The sequence below is a fragment of the Salmo salar genome, chromosome ssa11 (genome assembly GCF_905237065.1).
Source record: "Salmo salar chromosome ssa11, Ssal_v3.1, whole genome shotgun sequence".
NCBI lineage: Eukaryota > Metazoa > Chordata > Actinopteri > Salmoniformes > Salmonidae > Salmo > Salmo salar.
In genome coordinates, this window is record NC_059452.1 from 103,540,159 (window position 1) to 103,562,906 (window position 22,748).

Genomic DNA, 22,748 nt, shown 5'->3' on the forward strand with positions numbered 1-22,748 from the left:
ACATCTCCTGCACAAGCCTCTGAGACAGCTGCTCAGTTTTTACAGGGTTATTTCTGGCTGTGTGTGGGTGCCTGTGTGTGCATGCGTGTGTGCCTGTGTGTGTGTCTCAGCTGCCTACAACACAGAGGATTAGGCCCAAAGTGCTAACTTGCAGATCAAACCCACCTCCCTACCTATCACCTCAACCTCCCCATTGAGGTGGCAGGGAGGGAGGGAGATGGGGGGGTGGGTTTGATCTGCAAGTTAGCACTTCTCCCTCCCTCCCTCCATCCCTCCCTCCCTGCCACCACAACCCCCCCATCTCCCTCCCTGGCCCCGCCACCACAACCCCCCTTCATCTCCCTCCCTGGCCCTGGCCCTGCCACCACAACCCCCCCCATCTCCCTCCCTGGCCCTGGCCCTGCCACCATAACCCCCCCCATCTCCCTCCCTGGCCCTGCCACCTCAACCCCCTCCCCATCTCCCTCACTGGCACCACAACCCTGCCTGTGGTTAATTCAGGAGTGGGTTGTTGCTGAAGATGTGAACAATAAGTTATTATTGTAGTGATAAAGTGGTTCATCGCCAGTAGCTACAGTATAATCACGTGTATAATAACTTTCTAGGACCTTACTGTAGGTGACCACTGGTGACCACTGTTCAGAAAACCTCTATTAGAGATTTGGAATTTGGTTGGTTGCCATGTCGACTCGAAAAATTCTAGTGAGTTTCTAAATCAGGATGTTACTGTCAAATCAGGATGTTACTGTCAAATCAGGATATTACTGTCAAATCAGGATATTACTGTCAAATCAGGATGTTACTGTCAAATCAGGATGTTACTGTCAAATCAGGATGTTACTGTCAAATCAGGATGTTACTGTCAAATCAGGATGTTACTGTCAAATCAAGATGTTACTGTCAAATCAGGATGTTACTGTCAAATCAGGATGTTACTGTCAAATCAGGATATTACTGTCAAATCAGGATGTTACTGTCAAATCAGGATGTTACTGTCAAATCAGGATGTTACTGTCAAATCAGGATATTGTCAAATCAAGATGTTACTGTCAAATCAAGATGTTACTGTCAAATCAGGATATTACTGTCAAATCAGGATATTACTGTCAAATCAGGATATTAATGTCAAATCAGGATGTTACTGTCAAATCAGGATGTTACTGTCAAATCAGGATATTACTGTCAAATCAGGATATTAATGTCAAATCAGGATATTACTGTCAAATCAGGATATTACTGTCAAATCAGGATATTACTGTCAAATCAGGATATTAATCTCAAATCAAGATATTACTGTCAAATCAGGATATTACGGTCAAATCAGGATGTTACTGTCAAATCAAGATATTACTGTCAAATCAGGATAATAATGTCAAATCAAGATGTTACTGTCAAATCAGGATGTTACTGTCAAATCAGGATATTACTGTCAAATCAGGATGTTACTGTCAAATCAGGATGTTACTGTCAAATCAGGATATTACTGTCAAATCAGGATATTAATGTCAAATCAGGATGTTACTGTCAAATCAGGATGTTACTGTAAAATATGGATGTTACTGTCATGGAATATTTTGTGGACACGGTTCAAGGACAAACAGAGACCAGAAATCCTTCCTGACATTTCTAACCCACCGGCACATTTTCTCTCTCGAGCCCACCCCCCCAGATTATTATTAAAATCCCTATTTAGACCGGCCCACTGGGCTTAAAATTGACTATCTTATCTGGCATTTCCCCAAAGTGCCATATGGACCATCTGAAGCTGATGCAGTTTGAGAAACTATGCATATTATTTTCTCAGGCTGAATATAAACCTTATGGTCTTCTTGTCTAAATATCTGCTTGTCAAATACATATACCACTTACGGCTAATTAAAATCAGTGGTATGACGGTCTGAAAGGTCAGGACAGTAGGGACGGTGAGAGAATAAGGTGGATATTTTATCCCTTAAATAAAACCGTGTGAATCACTAAGACTTACAATAGAGCCATGTCCAAGAGGCAAAACTCTACTTATATACAGAAATAAACTAATCATATGCTGTCACATCCTGACCAGTGAAAAGGGTCATTTGCCATAGTAGAATGGTCAGGGCGTGGCAGGGGGGTTGTTTTGTGTGTTTTGGGGTTTGTTTGTTTCAAGGGTTTTTTGTTCTAGTTTTCTATTTCTATGTTTCGTTTTCCATGTTTGGCCAAGTATGGTTTCCAATCAGAGGCAGGTGTCTTTCGTTGTCTCTGATTGGAAGCCATACTTAGGCAGCCTGTTTTCCTTTGGGTTTTGTGGGTGGTTATTTTCCGTTTAGTTATTGTACCTGACGGAACTGTTGGTCGTTTGTTGTTTTGTAAAGTGTTACTCATTAAAGATTCACGAATGAGCACTATTCACGCTGCGCCATGGTCTAATCCTTTCGACGCCTGTGACATATGCAGATATACTTTCCTGTAACGATGGCTCAATGAATCTTAATAGTAGATGAGGTATTAGACTGGTCAGGTCATGCTGATTCTAACCTGCTCAGCAGCTGGGTACCATCTGCTTTCCTGACTGCAGTGTTTTAATCAGTGTTTTAATCACCAGTGTTTTAATCACCAGTGTTTTAATCACCACAGTTTTAATCACCAGTGTTTTAATCAGTGTTTTAATCAGTGTTTTAATCACCACAGTTTTAATCACCAGTGTTTTAATCACCAGTGTTTTAATCAGTGTTTTAATCAGTGGTTTAATCAGTATTTTAATCACCACAGTTTTAATCACCAGTGTTTTAATCACCAGTGTTTTAATCACCACAGTTTTAATCACCAGTGTTTTAATCACCAGTGTTTTAATCAGTGTTTTTATCATCAGTGTTTTAATCAGTGTTTAAATCATCAGAGTTTTAATCATCAGTGTTTTAATCACCAGTGTTTTAATCACCAGTGTTTTTATCATCAGTGTTTTAATCAGTGTTTAAATCATCAGAGTTTTAATCATCAGAGTTTTAATCATCGGAGTTTAAATCATCAGTGTTTTAATCATCGGAGTTTTAATCATCAGAGTTTAAATCATCAGTGTTTTAAACAGTAAATTACTTGGTAATTATTTACAATTACTGAAGTATTACACAGGTATGTTTACATACACAGTATTCACCATCTGTATCAAGGGGTGAATCACATCTGCCAAAACATTCAACTGTTGATTATCCGACAAAAAAAGACAATCACTGGTATCATCTGGGGTTGGTTGTTGCAGGTGCTCCCGAGTGGCTCAGCGGTATAAGAAGAACATTCTAGAAGAACAGTACCAGAAAAACAGTTCCAAAAAGCAGTTAAGAACAGTTCAAGAAGAATAGTTACAGAAAAACAGTTCTAGAAAACAGTTCCAGAAGAGCATTTCCAGAAGAACATTTCCAGAAGAGCAGTTCTAGAAAAGCAGTTCTAGAAGAGCGGTTACAGAAGAGCGGTTACAGAAGAGCGGTTACAGAAGAGCAGTTACAGAAGAGCGGTTCTAGAAGAGCGGTTCTAGAAGAGCAGTTCTAGAAGAGCAGTTCTAGAAGAGCAGTTCTAGAAGAGCAGTTCTAGAAGAGCAGTTACAGAAGAACAGTTACAGCAGAGCAGTTCTAGAAGAGCAGTTACAGAAGAACAGTTCAGAGCAGTTACAGAAGAATAGTTACAGAAGAACAGTTCTAGAAAACTGGTTACAGAAGAGCGGTTCTAGAAGAGCGGTTCTAGAAGAGCAATTCTAGAAGAATAGTTACAGAAGAACAGTTCTAGAAGAACAGTTACAGAACAGCAGTTCTAGAAGAGCAGTTCTAGAAGAGCAGTTCTAGAAGAGCAGTTACAGAAGAACAGTTACAGCAGAGCAGTTCTAGAAGAGCAGTTACAGAAGAACAGTTCAGAGCAGTTACAGAAGAATAGTTACAGAAGAACAGTTCTAGAAAACAGTTACAGAAAAACAGTTCAGAACAGTTCAAGAAGAACAGTTATTATAGAAGAGCAGTTACAGAAGAAAAGTTCTAGAAGAACAGTAACAGAAGAGCAGTTCCAGAAGAACAGTTCCAGAAGAGCAGTTCTAGAAGAATGGTTACAGAAGAGCAGTTCTAGAAGGGCAGTTCTAGAAAACTGGTTACAGAAGAGCGGTTCTAGAAGAGCGGTTCTAGAAGAGCAATTCTAGAAGAATAGTTACAGAAGAACAGTTCTAGAAGGGCAGTTCTAGAAGAGCAGTTCTAGAAGAACAGTTCTAGAAGAATAGTTACAGAAGAACAGTTCTAGAAGCGCTATTCTAGAAGAACAGTTACAGAAGAAACTTTACAGAAGAACAGCTCTAGAAGAACCGTCACAGAAGAGCAGTTCTAGAAGAGACTTCTAGAAGCGCAGTTCTGGAAGAACGGTTACAGATGAACAGTTCTAGAAGAACAGTTGAAGAAGAACAATTACAGAAGAATAGTTACAGAAGAATAGTTCTAGAAGAGCAGTTCTAGAAGAGCAGTTCTAGAAGAACAGTTATAGAAGAACAGTTATAGAAGAACAGTTACAGAAGAATAGTTACAGAAGAATAGTTCTAGTTATAGAATTGATTTGTAGGAATAGGGATGCATCCAGTCTGTATCACATCCAGCTGTGATTGGGAGTCCTTTACACACAATTGGCCCAGCGTCGTCCGGGTTTTGCCGGAGTAGGCTGTCATTGTAAATAATCATTTGTTCTTAACTGACTTGCCTATTTAAAAAAAAGAAAAATGTTAAATAAAACATAAAAGTGTGTGGGAACACTTTGATGACATCGCAGAATTAAATATCCTTAATTATCTGACACAGAAAAGAAAACATATCACTGAATGATTAAACAGGTAGAATAATCTGGCTTGTGGACTTCCTAATAAAGGGTACATTATCACAGCTCTTCTATGACATCTAAAAAATGGTTGAGATTTTATTAAAACCTGTTTCTATATGTAATAAATCACTAGGATGACTCGTCCATGACCACACACACACACACAGACACACACACACACACACACACACACACACACACACACACACACACACACACACACACACACACACACACACACACACACACACACACACACACACACACACACACACACACACACACACTCACACACACTCACACACTCACACACACACACACAGACACACACACACAGACAGACACACACAAGCACACAAAACATTGGCCCACTCAATTAAGATAACCTCTTGACAAACTTCTCAAAACTGAAGTGACATTTTCTTCTAAAAGGCATTGAGAGCGTCTGTTACTCTCCTCACCTAATCATCATGATCGACTATTCTGCCAAAAGCCTTTCCAGTCCAGATACTCTAAAGACTCCATCATACTGACTCCATCATACAGACTCCATCATACAGACTCCTTCATACAGACTCCATCATACAGACTCCTTCATACAGACTCCATCATACAGACTCCTTCATACAGACTCCATCATACAGACTCCATCATACAGACTCCATCATACAGGCTCCATCATACAGGCTCCATCATACAGACTCCATCATACAGACTCCATCATACAGACTCCTTCATACAGACTCCATCATACAGACTCCTTCATACAGACTCCTTCATACAGACTCCATCATACAGACTCCATCATACAGACTCCATCATACAGACTTCATCATACAGACTCCATCATACAGACTCCATCATACAGACTCCATCATACAGACTCCATCATACAGACTCCATCATACAGACTCCATCATACAGACTCCATCATACAGACTCCATCATACAGACTCCATCATACAGACTCCATCATACTACAACTAACTATGAAAGCAACGAGACCTCACTGTAAAAATAATACCTGCCTATGCCTTGTTACTTCACTGGGGTAGTGAAGTGTGTGTGTGTGTGTGTGTGTGTGTGTGTGTGTGTGTGTGTGTGTGTGTGTGTGTGTGTGTGTGTGTGTGTGTACCCCTGTAACTTCAGCTTGACGATGGGCTTGGATAGTACTATGGTATTGAATGCTGAGCTGTAGTCAATGAACAGCATTCTTACATAGGTATTCCTTTTGTCCAGATGGAATAGGGCAGTGTGCAGTGCGATGGCGATTGCGTCATCTGTGGACCTGTTGGGGCAGTATGCAAACTGAAGTGGGTCTAGGGTGGCTGGTAAGGTGGCGGTGATATGATCCTTGACTAGTCTCTCAAAGCCCTTCATGATGACAGAAGTGCGTGCTACGGGGCGATAGTCGTTTAGTTCAGTTTTCTTTGCCTTCTTGGGTACAGGAACAATGGTAGCCATCTTGAAGCATATGAGGACAACAGACCGGGACAGGTAGCGTTTTAATATGTCTGTAAACACACCAGCCAGCTGTTCTGCGCATGCTCTGAGGACGCGGCTAGGGATGCTGTCTGGGCCAGCAGCCTTGCAAGGGTTAACAGGTTTAAATGTTTTACTCACGTCAGCCACTGTCAAATCAGAGCTGTCAAATCAGAGCTGTCAAATCAGTTGTAAATTCGTAAATAAAAGTTGGATGCATTCACGTGCTTTGAAGTGGCTGGAAAATGCCAATTGGCTAATGGCCAACACACTGTGTCAACCATGCACTAAAAGTACAACTATCATGTTTGTATACAAATTATAGAGTTCTAAACCCATATTACTAGCTTGCTTTTTATAAAAAAAATATTTTGCTGTTACACTTAACTGCAGAAATTGCTGTTATTGACTTAATTTCTGTAGTAGGTGACATCAGAGGTCAGCATGATTGTTGTATTTTTTTAACACCATTTCCTGCCATATTGAGCCAAAAAATAACCAGGTTTCCATCCAACATCTTTATGTGAGTAAAGTACATGGATAAAAAATGTCACCCCAGGGCCTGATAGAAACATCAAATTTGTTGGTAAACTTTCCAAATGTCGACAAAACCCCACCACCAGAAACAAGTAAATATTTATACAATAACCATCATACCGAAGTGAACATGGAATCAACATTTTTGGTTACTACATGATTCCATATGTGTTATTCATAGTTTTGATGAATTCCCTTGTCACAGGAGTTGTAGAAAGGCGACCAAGGCGCAGCGTGTAAAGTGCTCATATTTATTTTATTTATGATAACACTTAAACAAAATAACAAAAAACGACAGCCAACAGTTCCGTCAGGTACATAGAAAAAAATGGAAAACAACTACCCACAAACCCCAAAGGAAAACAGGCTGCCTAAGTATGGCTTCCAATCAGAGACAACGAAAGACTCCTGCCTCTGATTGGAAACCATACCCGGCCAAACACGGAAAAACAACACATAGAAGTAGAAAACACAAAAACCCACACAAAACAACCCCCTGCCACGCCCTGACCAATTTACTATGGCAAATTACCTCTTTACCTGGGCAGGATGTGACATCCCTATTGTTCTACAATGTAGAAAATAGTAAAAATGAAGAAAAACCCTTGAATGAGTAGGTGGTGACAGATAGTGTATAGTTTAACATTTAAAAAAATTCAGATAACTTTTGACAAATAGTGTTTAGTTTATTTAGAACTCACACATGAGAAGGTTAATTATAATTCTCACAATAATTAACATTTCCTGTTTCTGTATGATTCTTTTCTTGCTGTAAAAAACGGATTTAATTAAAATCCTACATCTCTGTGTGTGTGTGTGTGTGTGTGTGTGTGTGTGTGTGTGTGTGTGTGTGTGTGTGTGTGTGTGTGTGTGTGTGTGTGTGTGTGTGTGTGTGTGTGTGCGTGAGAGAGAGAGAGAGAGAGAACAGTGTTGTGTTGGTATTTGCATGTGTGTGTGTGAGAGAGAGAGAGAGAGAGAGAGAGAGAGAGAACAGTGTTGTGTTGGTATTTACATGTGTGTGTGTGAGAGAGAGAGAGAGAGAGAGAGAACAGTGTTGTGTTGGTATTTACATGTGTGTGCGTGAGAGAGAGAGAGAGAGAGAGAGAACAGTGTTGTGTTGGTATTTACATGTGTGTGCGTGAGAGAGAGAGAGAGAGAGAGAACAGTGTTGTGTTGGTATTTGCATGTGTGTGTGTGAGAGAGAGAGAGAGAGAGAGAGACAGTGTTGTGTTGGTATTTACATGTGTGTGCGTGAGAGAGAGAGAGAGAGAGAGAGAACAGTGTTGTGTTGGTATTTGCATGTGTGTGTGTGAGAGAGAGAGAGAGAGAGAGAGAACAGTGTTGTGTTGGTATTTGCATGTGTGTGTGTGAGAGAGAGAGAGAGAGAGAGAGAAGAACAGTGTTGTGTTGGTATTTGCATGTGTGTGTGTGAGAGAGAGAGAGAGAGAGAGAGAGAACAGTGTTGTGTTGGTATTTGCATGTGTGTGCGTGAGAGAGAGAGAGAGAGAGAGAGAACAGTGTTGTGTTGGTATTTGCATGTGTGTGTGAGAGAGAGAGAGAGAGAGAGAGAGAACAGTGTTGTGTTGGTATTTGCATGTGTGCTGCAAGTGTTCCTTCAGGTTTTGTTTTCTTTAACCAGTCATTTGCATGTTTCTATGAGGACAAAATAAGACTAAACAACCAATAGAGATGCCATTCATCCCTACATCATTACATCACTACAGTATGAAGTTGGGTAGCAGGAAGTACAGGTGTTGAAATGCATGTGAGAGGGAGAAATGTGTGTGAGAGGGAGAGAAAACATGGAGTCATGTGGTGACATGTTGTGTGGTCCTCCCACTACGACTCAGGAAAGCAGACAGTTTATTAGGTTTATCAGACTATGAAGTAAGTTGTGATGAACTTCACAGGCTGGTGAAAGTGCACGGTGATGAGCTGATACTCCTGTCCAATAGATAGAGGCTCTTATTTTGGTGACATGATGATCAATGATTGGCTGCCATTTGACAAATATTCATCTCATCATGTAGCCTAAATGGCCCACCTGCACTGTATCTGAGTACATTCACTTTATAACTGTATCTGAGTACATTCACTATATAACTGTATCTGAGTACATTCACTATATAACTGTATCTGAGTACATTCACTATATAACTGTATCTGAGTACATTCACTATATAACTGTGTCTGAGTACATTCACTATATAACTGTATCTGAGTACATTCACTATATAACTGTATCTGAGTACATTCACTATATAACTGTATCTGAGTACATTCACTATATAACTGTGTCTGAGTACATTCACTATATAACTGTATCTGAGTACATTCACTATATAACTGTATCTGAGTACATTCACTATATAACTGTATCTGCCAGCTGCTGGCTAGAGCACCGGTCCCAACACCAGAGTACATGCCAAAAGTGTGCAAAGCTGTCATCAGGGCAAAGGGTGGCTATTTGAAGAAACTCAAATATAAAATCTATTTTGATTTGTTTAACTCTTTTTTGGTTACTACATGATTCCATATGTCTTATTTCATAGTTGATGTCTTCACTATTGTTCTATAATGAAGAAAACAGTAAAAATAAAGAAACACCCTGGAATGAGTAGGTGTTCTAAACATTTTGCGTAGTTTATTTAGAACTCACACATGAAAAGGTTCATTACAATCCACACAATAATAAACATTTCCTATTTCTGTATGATTATTTAATTGCTGTAAAAAAACGGATCCAATTAAAAGCCTACATCTGTATGTATGTGCATGTGTGTGTGAGAGAGAGAGAGAGAGAGAGAGAACAGTGTTGTGTTGGTATTTGCATGTGTGCTGCAAGTGTTCCTTCAGGTTTTGTTTTCTTTAACCAGTCATTTGCATGTTTCTATGAGGACAAAATAAGACTAAACAACCAATAGAGATGCCATTCATCCCTACATCATTACATCACTACAGTATGAAGTTGGGTAGCAGGAAGTACAGGTGTTGAAATGCACCTGTATAACATCCACTTGTGATAGAGGTGACAGAACCATTCAGAGACAGAGAGAGAGAGAGAGAGAGAGAGAGAGAGAGAGAGAGAGAGGGAGAGAGAGAGAGAGAGAGAGAGAGAGCGAGAGAGAGAGCAGACAACAAAGTAATACAACCACAAAGACAACATCTAAAGCACCAGTAAACATCAGGTAGGAGGATTTATCTAATATCTCTGCATGTACACCTGTTGAAAGAATAAAGTTCCACACATTTAGTGAATGAGTATTATTATTTATTAAAGACTTATTGTTCATGTTGTAAATATATATATTTTTGAAAACCAGAAAATACTAGCCTGGATGTGCATACTGTACATGAAATAAGTTGTGTCATTTAAAATGTGATATGCTCCTTCAAACAGTGATTATAGACAGCCTATTTACATATTAATACTGGAACACTTTATGTTTGTGTTTTCAGTCATTATTATTCATAACACTTAATGCATCTGTAACATGTCACCATGTTGTTGGTAGAAGATCTAGTTAACATCTGTAACATGTCACCATGTTGTTGGAAGAAGATCTAGTTAACATCTGTAACATGTCACCATGTTGTTGGTAGGAGATCTAGTTAACATCTGTAACATGTCACCATGTTGGTAGAAGATCTAGTTAACATCTGTAACATGTCACCATGTTGTTGGTAGGAGATCTAGTTAACATCTGTAACATGTCACCATGTTGGTAGAAGATCTAGTTAACATCTGTAACATGTCACCATGTTGTTGGTAGGAGATCTAGTTAACATCTGTAACATGTCACCATGTTGTTGGTAGGAGATCTAGTTAACATCTGTAACATGTCACCATGTTGGTAGAAGATCTAGTTAACATCTGTAACATGTCACCATGTTGGTAGAAGATCTAGTTAACATCTGTAACATGTCACCATGTTGGTAGAATATCTAGTTAACATCTGTAACATGTCACCATGTTGTTGGTAGATGTTCTAGTTAACTCTTGTTTTCCCTCCGATCTCCAGGGATGGACCAGCCTCTGTTCCTCCTCCTTGTTTTCTCAGGTAAGTGTTCATTTCTGGTTTGTTCTCCACAGGGCTGTCCATCCTCCCCTCATAATGTTGGTTTGTTCTCCACAGAGCTGTCCATCCTCCCCTCATATTGTTGGTTTGTTCTCCACAGGGCTGTCCATCCTCCCCTCATAATGTTGGTTTGTTCTCCACAGGGCTGTCCATCCTCCCCTCATCCCTCCCTCATCAGTTCCACTTTGTGAACATGACAAAGACCTGGACTGAAGCTCAGCGTTTCTGCAGACAGAACTACACTGACCTGGCCACCATAGATGACATGGCAGACATGAAGAAGCTCAAATACACAGTATCAGCTAGTTGGAGAGGATCAGCCTGGATAGGGCTGTATAACATAATCTGGAGGTGGTCTCTGGGAGACAGAGAGTTAGAGGGGAAGGGGTTTTGGGATGATCATCATCCAAATAATGAATCCAAAACGTTTTGTGTGTATATGTTGCTAAATGCGACTTGGCAAAATTATGACTGTAGTAAAACATTTTATTTTGTCTGCTATGATGGTGAGTTCCCCTGTCCATTTCCTCATCAATCAACGATGTTGTCAAATACCAAATCATTTTATTCAGATAAGAGATTCATATTTTATTTATAAAAAAAAAAAGATTTACAAGCATTCATCTGTATTTGTATTTTGTTATATCTTATTTATTTCAAATAGAAACAATTGTGACCAATAAGTACATTCTCATTGCTGAATATAAAACTTGGAGTGATGCTCAGCTCTACTGTCGGGAGAAACACACAGACCTGGCCAGTGTGAGGAACACAACAGAGAGGGACGCCATTAAGAGTATCTTACCTAACGTCACTGATATCTACAGAGTGTGGATTGGCCTGAATAAATCTCTTGGAGTCTGGAGGTGGTCCGACCAGAGTGGCTTCTCTATCAAGAGCTGGGAAACATACAAGGAGAACAATGCAGATGGGAGTTATCAGAACGGAGAGTTCTGTGGTGAAGTTACTTTCCCTTCTGGAAAGTGGAATTATCAGGGTTGTACCACCAACACTAATTTTATCTGCTATGACGGTGAGCCGCTGACAAACACTTCAAATCCTCAATAAAGACATACGTTTAACATCTGGTATTACCGTAATGTTGTGATGAGAAGGACTAAACAATAATGTACAAAGATGTAGGCCTTAGAATCAAAGTTAACTTAATATATTAATAATTAGCGTGAGTCTCTGTTTCCCCCTCTTCTTCCTCCAGATGAACTGGTCCTGGTCACAGAGAACAAGACGTGGTCAGAAGCCCTGTGGCACTGCAGAGACCTGGACATGGAGCTGGTGTCTGCCCACAACCAGAGAATCCAGCACTGGGTCCAACAGAGAGCCAAGATGGCCTCCAGTCTCTTCGTCTGGCTGGGCCTGAGGTACACCTGCACCCTGGAATTCTGGTTCTGGGTCAATGGAGAAGAGTCCTGCTACCACAACTGGGCCAAGGGGGAGGGCTACAACACCAGCAAGGAGCAGTGTGGGAACACGGGGGCCATTCAGAGAGACGGGGGACAGTGGGTCGGCAAGGCTGAGACTGAGAGATTCAACTTCATCTGCAGCAAAAGTCATGGTGAGATTTGATCTCTTTGGATGCTGTCTTGTTGAGTTATTTTAATTTTTTTCTGTTTTACTTCTTTACCTTTGTAGTTCATTCTCTGTCTCTCGTCAAATGTATTCTCTCTCTCTCTCGCTTACAGTAATCTTTCCTTTGTTCACTAATCTAGATTACTAGGACCAGACCCTGCTCTGTAGACCAGCTGAACCCTACAGTCCAACACATTGTTCCAGACCCTGCTGTGTAGACCAGCTGAACCCTACAGTCCAGAATGTTCCAGACCCTGTTCTGTAGACCAGCTGAACCCTACAGTCCAGAATGTTCCAGACCCTGCTCTGCAGACCAGCTGAAAACTACAGTCCAGAATGTTCCAGATATACTCAGATTTACATCATACAAGGTGATGGATACTCATTATTTTTTAAATATATGTGTATTTATTTACAGAGAACTCCAGAAGTTTTGGGACAGTGACAAATGTTTAGTTGTTTTGGCTCTGTACTCCAGCACTTTGGATTTGAAATGATTCAGCTGTGAGTTTGAAGTGCAGACTGTCAGCTTTAATTTGAGGGTTTTTCATCCATACTGAGTGTACCGTTACAGCTCTTACAGAACTTTTTGTACATAGTCCCTCCCATTTTAGGGGACCAAACGTATCGAGACAAATTTACTTACAGTATGTGTGTAATAATGTAGTCAAAAGGTCAGTATTTGGTCCCATATTCATAGCACGCAATTTTTACATCTGGCTTGTGACTTTACAAACCTGTTGGATGCATTAGCTGTTTGTTTTGGTTGTTTCAGATTATTTTGTGCCCAATGGAAATGAATAGTAAATAATGTACAGTGTCATTGTGGAGTCACTTTTATTGTAAATAAGAATATAATATGTTTGTTTCGAAACACTTCTACATTAATGTGGATGCAAACATTATTATGGAAATTCAAGAATAATGGTGAGCGAGAAAGTTACAGACACACAAAATTACTGACTGTCTGCAATTTAACCTCATAGACATTGTATTATTTAAGATCCAAAGTGCTGGAGTACAGAGCCAGAAGAACACACATAGTGTCACTGTCCCAATACTGTTGGAGCTCACTGGAAATAAAACATAGAGCTACATAGAGCTCACTGGAAATAAAACATAGAGCTACATAGAGCTCACTGGAAATAAAACATAGAGCTACATAGAGCTCACTGGAAATAAAACATAGAGCTTCATAGAGCTCACTGGAAATAAATTATAGAGCTACATAGAGCTCACTGGAAATAAAACATGGAGCTACATAGAGCTCAAAGGAAATACAACATAGACCTACATAGAGCTAACTGGAAATGAAACATAGACATTCATAGATCTCACTAGAAATAAAACATAGAGCTTCATTGAGCTCAGTAGAAATAAAACAGAGCTACATAGAGCTCACTGGAAGTAAAACATAGAGCTATGTAGAGCTCACTGGAAAAAACATAGAGCTACATAGAGCTCACTGGAAATAAAACATAGAGCTATGTAGAGCTCACTGGAAATAAAACATAGAGCTACATAGTGCTCACTAGATTATTGTGACATGTTTTCAATATTTGTATATTATAACATGTGAATTGATTATTATTATATTGTGCTGTTGTTTTATTACTGGTTGGTAACAAACCTACTTTAATGTAGAAAATAACTAGACTAACCTCTACCCTGCAAATTGACTCGGTACAGGTACCCCCTGTATATAGCCTCGTAATTGTTATTTTTATTGTGTTACTTTTTATTTTACTATTTTTGCTTTAGTTTATTTAGTATCTTTTTCCTTAACTCTATCTTGAACTGATATTTGATATTATATAAGGAGATGGATACAGGATTTTATAATAACATATTTTATATTATACTCTTGTAATGTAATAATATCATACCATACTGTTGTTTCCATATTTACTTGCTATACTTGTTGATGTTAATGAACGTTAATGAATGTTAAAGGTTAGCCTTTAGTTGTTCTCAATATTCAGTAGTTTTATTTATTTTCTATTACAACTTCCTTTAACTGTTTCCAGAGTATATTTCACTTATTCATTGTTTTATCTAGACCATTAATTGCATTCCATTATAGAAATATTTTACGTTTTTTTTAGTTGTTTTAAATATATTGTACCAGCAGTCATTTTTCTATGATACTAGTGTGTACCATTTAAATGACTGTATCTGTTCTGGTGCTGGTGGTGGAGTCTTCATTTAAAGGGGCAATCTGTGACGGGGGCATCTGTTTTAAAAATTTTAATTAATGAAATGTACCCATTAATTCTTGAAGTATATGACTCATAAATGCCTCATGAGCTTAATTCAGCTGTCATGTCCCATCAGAACCCAACATATAAATGTGTTTTATTCCATTGTTTGTAAACAATGTAATTGTAAACAAACACTGTTTAGCCTCAAAACATAGTTTAAATGATAATGTTAATATCATGGGTGGTCATCCTGTATAGTGTCAGAAAAATAGTTTAAACTATAATGTTAATATCATGGATGGTCATCCTGTTTAGTCTCAGAAACATAGTTTAAACTATAATGTTAATATCATGGATGGTCATCCTGTTTAGTCTCAGAAACATAGTTTAAACTATAATGTTAATATCATGGGTGGTCATCCAGTATAGTCTCAGAAACATAGTTTAAACTGTAATGTTGATATCATAGATGGTCTGTCCTTTTGTATTTTGTTCTGTCTATTAATGTCTATCTCCATCCTAAAGATTTTCCCAAAACAGTGGTGGGGTTTACACTTTGTTATTGGTTGAACTGCAGATTGCCCCTTTAACTATTTGACTATGGTACATTCATCCTGTACGCAGTAAAAAAAAAAATAATAATAAAGTTATGAAAATGCCTCTAGTTCGTTTAGTTTTTTCTTTGATACTTATTTCAAGAAACAGAGGAAAGAATAGAAAGGATTTTGATAAGGATGTTAGACCTGACCTCAAATCATCAGTAAGTCAATAGGACCACTGTCTACTGTTGTATACAGGGTGTTAGACCTGACCTCAGATCCTCAGTAAGTCAATAGGACCACTGTCTACTGTTGTATACAGGATGTTAGACCTGACCTCAGATCATCAGTAAGTCAATAGGACCACTGTCTACTGTTGTATATAGGATGTTAGACCTGACCTCAGATCATCAGTAAGTCAATAGGACCACTGTCTGCTGTTGTTGTAGGACCTGGTCTCAGATCCTAGAAAAAGAATAACTGAGATCCACGGTTTATAACGGCTCCACTCTGATGGTAAATAAACTTTATTAACATATAAATCAATCAATCCAATTAAATTCAGTCAACAAATGAATCATCAACGCAACAAATCAATACAATTAATCAATTAACAAATCAAGCAGGCAGTCAATCTAATCAACAAGTCCAATTAACAAATCAAGCAATCAAATGACCAATTAACCAACCAATCAATCAATTCATCAATCATTGTACGTTGTATGAGAAAACAACATCTAAGCACAGTGTATATTTACACATCATGTAAACAGTAAACATGTGATCCAATACTAATTAGGATGAACATTAGCAATTTGAATTCATCACCATTAATAAAATATAGAGATTTAACTTCATTTGCACCTAAAGCATTCGAATCGTGTTGCGGGCTTTGGTTTTTCCATGTATGTTTTGAGGTTGGACTTTAGCACATATAGCACGTTAGCACGTTGGGCGCACCGATTGGTGTCACCTCGTTAGTCAGTACGTGTTACACCTGTGCTGGCTTGTCCATCTCGTTAGTGGGAAGGTGTTTCAGCTGTGCTGGCCAAGGTTCTATTTAACAGTGGCTGGCCCAGTTCTACAATTCTCTTTAGTTGGCACTCTCTATGTTATTTCTAGAAAAACAACCTTTACCTGATCTTCCCTGTTTTTCTTTTTGTTCCACTTTTTGGTTCGCTTCCTGTCTTTAAGTTTGGTGTGGGTTTTTATTTTGTTTACCTCTTCTTGGGCAAATTTAGTGGAGGCTCATGGTGGGTGTCTTATAGGTTCCAGTTGTTGTTGCTAGGCAACTTTCAGTGGACTCCGCCATGAGTGTCTTTCAGAGCCACTCCTAAACCCCAACCTGTTCCGTTTTATGGTTTGTCAGTGACTTTGTTACTTCCCCCTTCTGGTTGAGCGACGTTATTTGGTTTTCTAGCTGAGGAATGTAACAACCGATTAGTTGAATATAGACTTTCCACCACTACGAAGAATCACATTTGGCATATCCTCCAAATAAGTATCACACAGTTACATTATTAATTATTTGATTTATCAATAATGTATCTGTTTTAAAAAGAAAAGTTAATCATTGTAATGAAATAACATAAGTGTTTGTTGAACTCAAAATTAACTGTTACAAACAAACTAAAAGTTCAATTTAAATATTATTTAACATCTATGACAAATATAAAATATAATTGTAACTATGGAAACAGTAACAGTGTAAATGTAGCTCAGTTGTTAGCATAGCCGCCAGGAAGTAGTGGTGCTGAGGTTGTTGTCACCCCCTTACAAATCAAAATAAAACATTTTTCAGCATCTCTACTTTGGCATAAAAGGCAGTTGTATAAATAATATCAGTATTTTGTAGGATTCAGCAGTTTGAATTGTAATAGTCGATGCCTTGTCCCTTTCTCTGAGATCATCATTCTAATGGAATCCAGAAAGAACAAAACCCTGTCCTCAAACATTTACACAAAAAAAAGGTCCAAAATTATTGGCAAAGACACAAAACATCCACGTGAAATGAAATAGTCTGATTGATCAAAAAACATGGAAAACAACCACTTTTTGAGCAGTATTAATTGACCATCCTTACAAACCACGTACTGTAAATGTACATTAGTGTATTGTACTGAGGCTGGTCATCTAGGTTTGTACCTGTAGACTTTCCATCAGCTTGAAGAACAACACAATCCAGTAATTGAGTACATTGAGACATCATGTGGTTTGTGGTGATGTGATGACGTGGCTCAGTTGGTAGGTTATGGTACTTGCAATGGTAGGGTTGTGTGTTTTATTCCCACAGAGGACCACTACTAAAAAGTATGAAAATGTTTGCACTCACTACTGTCAGTTGATCTGATTAAGAACATCTATTAAAAAGGAATGAATAGACCATTTCAGTTTAAAATAAGTTTGATTCCTGGGACCACCCCTACGTAAAATCTATACATGACTATAAGTCACTTAAGATAAAGTATCTGTTAAATCAAATGGTATTAATCACATGCGCCGAATACAACAGGTGTAGACCTTACAGTGAAATGCTTAAGAGCGCTTAACCAACAGTGCAGTTTAAAAAAATACAGATAAGAATAAGAGATAAAATTAACAAGTAAATGAAGAGAAGCAGTAAGAAATAACAATATAAACAGGGGGTGCCGGAACAGAGTCAATGTGTGGGGGCATCAGTTAGTTGAGGTAGTATTGACATGTAGGTAGAGTTATTAAAGTGACTATGCATAGATGACAACAGAGAGTGGGTGTGGGAAGGGGGTTGGGGCGATGCAAATCGTCTAGGTAGCCATTTGACTAGATGTTCAGGAATCTTATGGCTTGGGGGTAGAAGCTGTTCAGAAGCCTCTTGGACCTAAACTTGGTGCACCGGTACCGCTTGCTGTAGCAGAGAGAACAGTCAATGACTGGTGGCTGGAGTCTTTGACAATTTTTAGGGCCTTCCTCTGACACCGCCTGCTATAGAGGTCCTGGATGGCAGAAAGCTTGGCCCCAGTGATGTACTGGGCTTTTCGCACTACCCTCTGTAGTGCCTTGCGGTCGGAGGCCGAGCAGTTGCCATACCAGGCAGTAATGCAACCAGTCAGGATGCTCTTGATGGTGGAGCTGTAAAAACCTTTTGAGGATCTAAGGACCCATGCCAAATCTTTTCAGTCTCCTGAGGGGGAATAGGTTTTGTCGTGCCCTCTTCACGACTGTCTTGGTGTGCAAAGGACCATGTTAGTTTGTTGGTGATGTGGACACCAAGGAACTTGAAGCTCTCAACCTGCTCCACTGCAGCCCCGTCGATGAGAATGGGGGCGTGCTGGGTCCTTTTCCTGTACTCCACAACGATCTCTTTTGCCTTGATCATGTTGAGGGAGAGGTTGTTGTCCTGGCACCACATGGCCAGGTCTCTGACCTCCTCCCTATAGGCTGTCTCATTGTTGTTGGTGATCAGGCCTACCACTGTTGTGTCATCGGCAAATTTAATGATGGTGTTGGAGTCGTGCCTGGCCGTGCAGTTGTTGGGGTTCGTTTCCTTGTTCCTTGTCAATCATTGGCACATGTGAAATTAGCATTATGACCATATCTTTAATTAAATCATTCAAAACATTTATTAATGCAATTTCAGACAGAAGTTGACAATCAGGAACATAGCACACATGTTTCCGAGTAAGTTCTGCATCAAAGAAAAGGTCCCATGTTATTTTATTAAACCCAAAGTCCAGCCCTAGTGATGTCACTGCCTACGTCATTATCTTTTACTCATGTGACCAAAACCATGCCTACACAGCTATATGAACAAGGCTTATAGTGTTATCTAAAAACTTAGCGCTAAATGTCTAAGTTGATTTAAAGTGGAATGTCTGACTAGTCTTATCTCCTACACTCCCCCTTCTATTAATACAGCATAAGCATAAACAATTATTCTAATACATCAATCATTTGGTACAGCCCCAATCATGACCCCTACGTGAACTCCTGACACAGTCATAAGTGAACAGGAAGTACAGCAGGGGGCTGAGCACGCACCCCTGAGGGGCCCCTGTGTTGAGGATCAGCGTGGCGGATGTGTTGTTACCTACCCTTACCACCTGGGGGTGGCCCGTCAGGAAGTCCAGGGTCCAGTTGCAGAGGGAGATGTTCAGTCCCAGGGTCCTTAGCTGAGTGATGAGCTTTAAGGGCACTATGGTGTTGAACGCTGAGCTGTAGTCAATGAATAGCATTCTCACATAGGTGTTCCTTTTTTCCAGGTGCGACAGTGCAGTTTCGAGTACAATAGAGACTGCATCATCTGTGGATCTGTTGGGGCGGTATGCAAATTGGAGTTGGTGTAGGGTTTCTTGGATGATGGTGTTGATGTGAGCCATGACCAGCCTTTCAAAGCATCTATTCAGCTCTGTGCAGCCAATGGCAATTTCCGGTTCAGGTATAAAGCTGGGAGATGCTTAACGTAGTTACAACTCGACAGCCGGGAGTGTCGCTAGCGTAGACCTGATAGAATGAACCCCTAAGTGTGCATAAATGCTCTCTTGCAACCTTTTGGTGTGGAGTGCATTAATTAAAACACTCTCATATATAAGAATACTGTTGTGGTACAGTGCTGTTCCGTGATGTACAAAAAGGTCAAAGGTGCACACACGGTATCTTCAGAAGTACAAATAGGAACTCACATGGTACAGGTACTGTATCTGCCAGCTGGAGCAACGGTGCAAACACCAGAGTGCATTTACTATATAACTGTATCTGAGTACATTCACTATATAACTGTATCTGAGTACATTCACTATATAACTGTATCTGAGTACATTCACTATATAACTGTATCTGAGTACATTCACTATATAACTGTGTCTGAGTACATTCACTATATAACTGTATCTGAGAACATTCACTATATAACTGTATCTGAGTACATTCACTATATAACTGTATCTGAGTACATTCACTATATAACTGTATCTGAGTACATTCACTGTATAACTGTATCTGCCAGCTGCTGGCTAGAGCACCGGTCCCAACACCAGAGTAAATATAACGCATCTTATGTGACTAATCAATCAGTAGAGTTGTAAATGTGATATAAACACATTTAAAAACTTGTCTTTTTCATTCGATACGAAGGGAGTTTAACTGGAAAAAGTTATTTTCATGTCTACTACATCATCACTCACAGCCTTTTATCCTCAACAAGTCAATTTAATAAAAACACCTCTCTGGTGGGAAAATGCATACAGTTTTGATGTGTATTTTTTAATTTTCACATGAAAATCTGTCACCAATAGGATGGAAACCTAGCTATTGATCATAAATATAGTCCATTTATTTTACATTGTGGTGCAGCCAGTCCACAAGGTGACAACAGAGCCCTTCTTACATTCTTTGGGGAGAACCCTGCCAGGGATGATAGACGTGTTTCCCACTAGTAATTACCAGTTGGAGGACCGTTCAAGTGTTTTTTCCCCAGTCGTAATTTGGTAGATTCTCACTTCCCACTTGGTTACGAACGCAGCATTAGATACAATCATTGCTGCATAAAAAAAGGTCTCTTGAGCCCGATGCTGCTACATTTCTGAAATGAAATGACTTATTTTCTAGGAGTTCTGGTTCTGCTGGTCCATGTGCTGTGTCTCTGTCGGTGAGAAGTGACAGACCAGCTGCTGATCTGAAAACAGAGAAAGACACGCTGACACAGATCATGTGACCAGCTGCTGATCTGAAAACAGAGAAAGACACGCTGACACAGATCATGTGACCAGCTGCTGATCTGAAAACAGAGAAAGACACGCTGACACAGATCATGTGACCTACTGCTTCCAGTTAGGCCTAAGTTTGGGCTGTATAGTATATGAAATATACTAATTTGGGAAGGGGGAAGGGGCGAGGGGGGAATCAGGGGAACATTTAGATACCAGGCTACTCGCAATATAGAATAACAAGTCATTAGATTGGCTTTTCTCACACATAGGTAAGGCAATAGCCATCTACAATACATTTATACAGTGCTTTTTATTAAACACAAGCCTTCATGTACTATAGACCTATTACAATAAAACATTGTCTTTTATCACACATAGGTAAGGCAATAGCCATCTACAATACATTTATACAGTGCTTTTTATTAAACACAAGTCATCATGTACTATAGACCTATTACAATAAAACATTGAATGAATGCATGAATGCTAAATAATGCTAATCAACCTTTTATAGGTGAAGTTGTGGGTTGTCTGTGTATTTTACTTGTTTTATTAATGTTTAGGCTATTTGCTTTGCTTCTAAATCTCAGTGTCTCTTCAGCCAGCGAGGCAACTAGGTTTATTGAACTGTTGCTTACAGGAAGAGCTGCGTATCTGCCCTCTCATTGGCTAAAACAGTCGCATCTGATCTCGTCTTCTCCCGCCTGACTTCCATATTTGAGGACATGTTTTTCCATTGTTAGAGCGGTGAGTCGACTTGTCAATATAATACACTGAACGAAATGCAGCATGTAGTGTTGGTCCAATGTTTCATGAGCTGAAATTAAAGATCCCAGAAATGTTCCCAACGCACAAAGAGCTTATGTCTCTCAAATGTTGGCCACAAATGTATTTACATCGTTGTTAGTGAGCATTTATCCGTTATCAAGATAATCCATCCACCTGACAGGTGTGGCATTTCAAGAAGCTGATTAAATAAACAGCATGATCATTACACAGGTGCACCTTCTGCTGGGGACAATAAACGGCCACTCTAAAATGTGCAGTTTTGGCATAAGCTATGGACAATGAACGCAGTTGCATTTTATCGATGGCAATTTCAATGCACAGAGATACCGTGAAGATGTCTTTTTTTAAAGATATCTGTGACCAACAGATGCATTTCTGTATTCCCAGTCATGTGAAATCCATAGATTAGGGCCTAATTTATTTATTTAAATTATATGAACTGTTACTCAGAAAAAATCTTTGAAATTGTTGCATGTTTGTTCAGCATATGTTGGTTCAGCTATACCACATGATCAAAAGTATGTGGACAACTGCTCGTCAAACAGTTGGTGTTGGATGTTGGTAGATGTTGGAACATTGCTGAGGGGACTTGCTACCATTCAGTCACAAGAGCATTAATGAGGTCGGGTACTGATGTTTGGCGATTAGGCCTGGCTCACAGTTGGTGTTCCAATTCATCCCAAAGGTGTTCGATGGGGTTGAGGTCAGGACTCTGTGCAGGCTAGTCAAGTACTTCCATACCGATCTCAAAAAGATATTTCTGTATGTGTGCGTCTGCTCTGCCATAGATCCCATTTCATGAATCTTCCGACGAACAGTTCTTGTTTCCAGAGGCAGTTTGGAACTCAGTAGTGAATGTTGCAACCGAGGACAGACAATTTTTACCAATTAGCCGCTGAGCCGTTTTTGCGCCGAGATATTTCCACTTCGCAATAACTGTTTGACAAACTGACTTGTTGGAAAGGTAGCATCATATGACGGTGCCACGTTGAAATCACTGAGCACTTCATTAAGGCCATTCTACTACCAATG

At 39.5% G+C, this 22,748-nt stretch overlaps 1 protein-coding gene across 1 annotated transcript; it reads left to right on the top strand.

Moving 5' to 3' along the window:
- The first annotated feature begins 9,818 nt into the window (after positions 1 to 9,818).
- Positions 9,819 to 15,358, top strand: LOC106594491 (macrophage mannose receptor 1-like). The gene is made up of 6 exons (XM_045690220.1): positions 9,819 to 10,025; positions 10,860 to 10,898; positions 11,060 to 11,422; positions 11,581 to 11,949; positions 12,133 to 12,489; positions 12,644 to 15,358. The coding sequence occupies exons 2-6, from the start codon at positions 10,862 to 10,864 to the stop codon at positions 12,649 to 12,651; spliced, it is 1,134 nt and encodes a 377-aa protein (XP_045546176.1). The 5' UTR covers positions 9,819 to 10,025; positions 10,860 to 10,861; the 3' UTR covers positions 12,652 to 15,358.
- Positions 15,359 to 22,748: the final 7,390 nt, after the last annotated feature.

Excerpts from the sequence above, each read along its gene's own strand:
- LOC106594491 (XM_045690220.1), top strand. The coding sequence starts at position 10,862 with ATGGACCAGCCTCTGTTCCTCCTCCTTGTTTTCTCAG. Across the intron at positions 10,899-11,059 it reads CCTCCTCCTTGTTTTCTCAG|GGCTGTCCATCCTCCCCTCA; the intron begins GTAAGTGTTCAT and ends TGTTCTCCACAG. Across the intron at positions 11,950-12,132 it reads TAATTTTATCTGCTATGACG|ATGAACTGGTCCTGGTCACA; the intron begins GTGAGCCGCTGA and ends TTCTTCCTCCAG.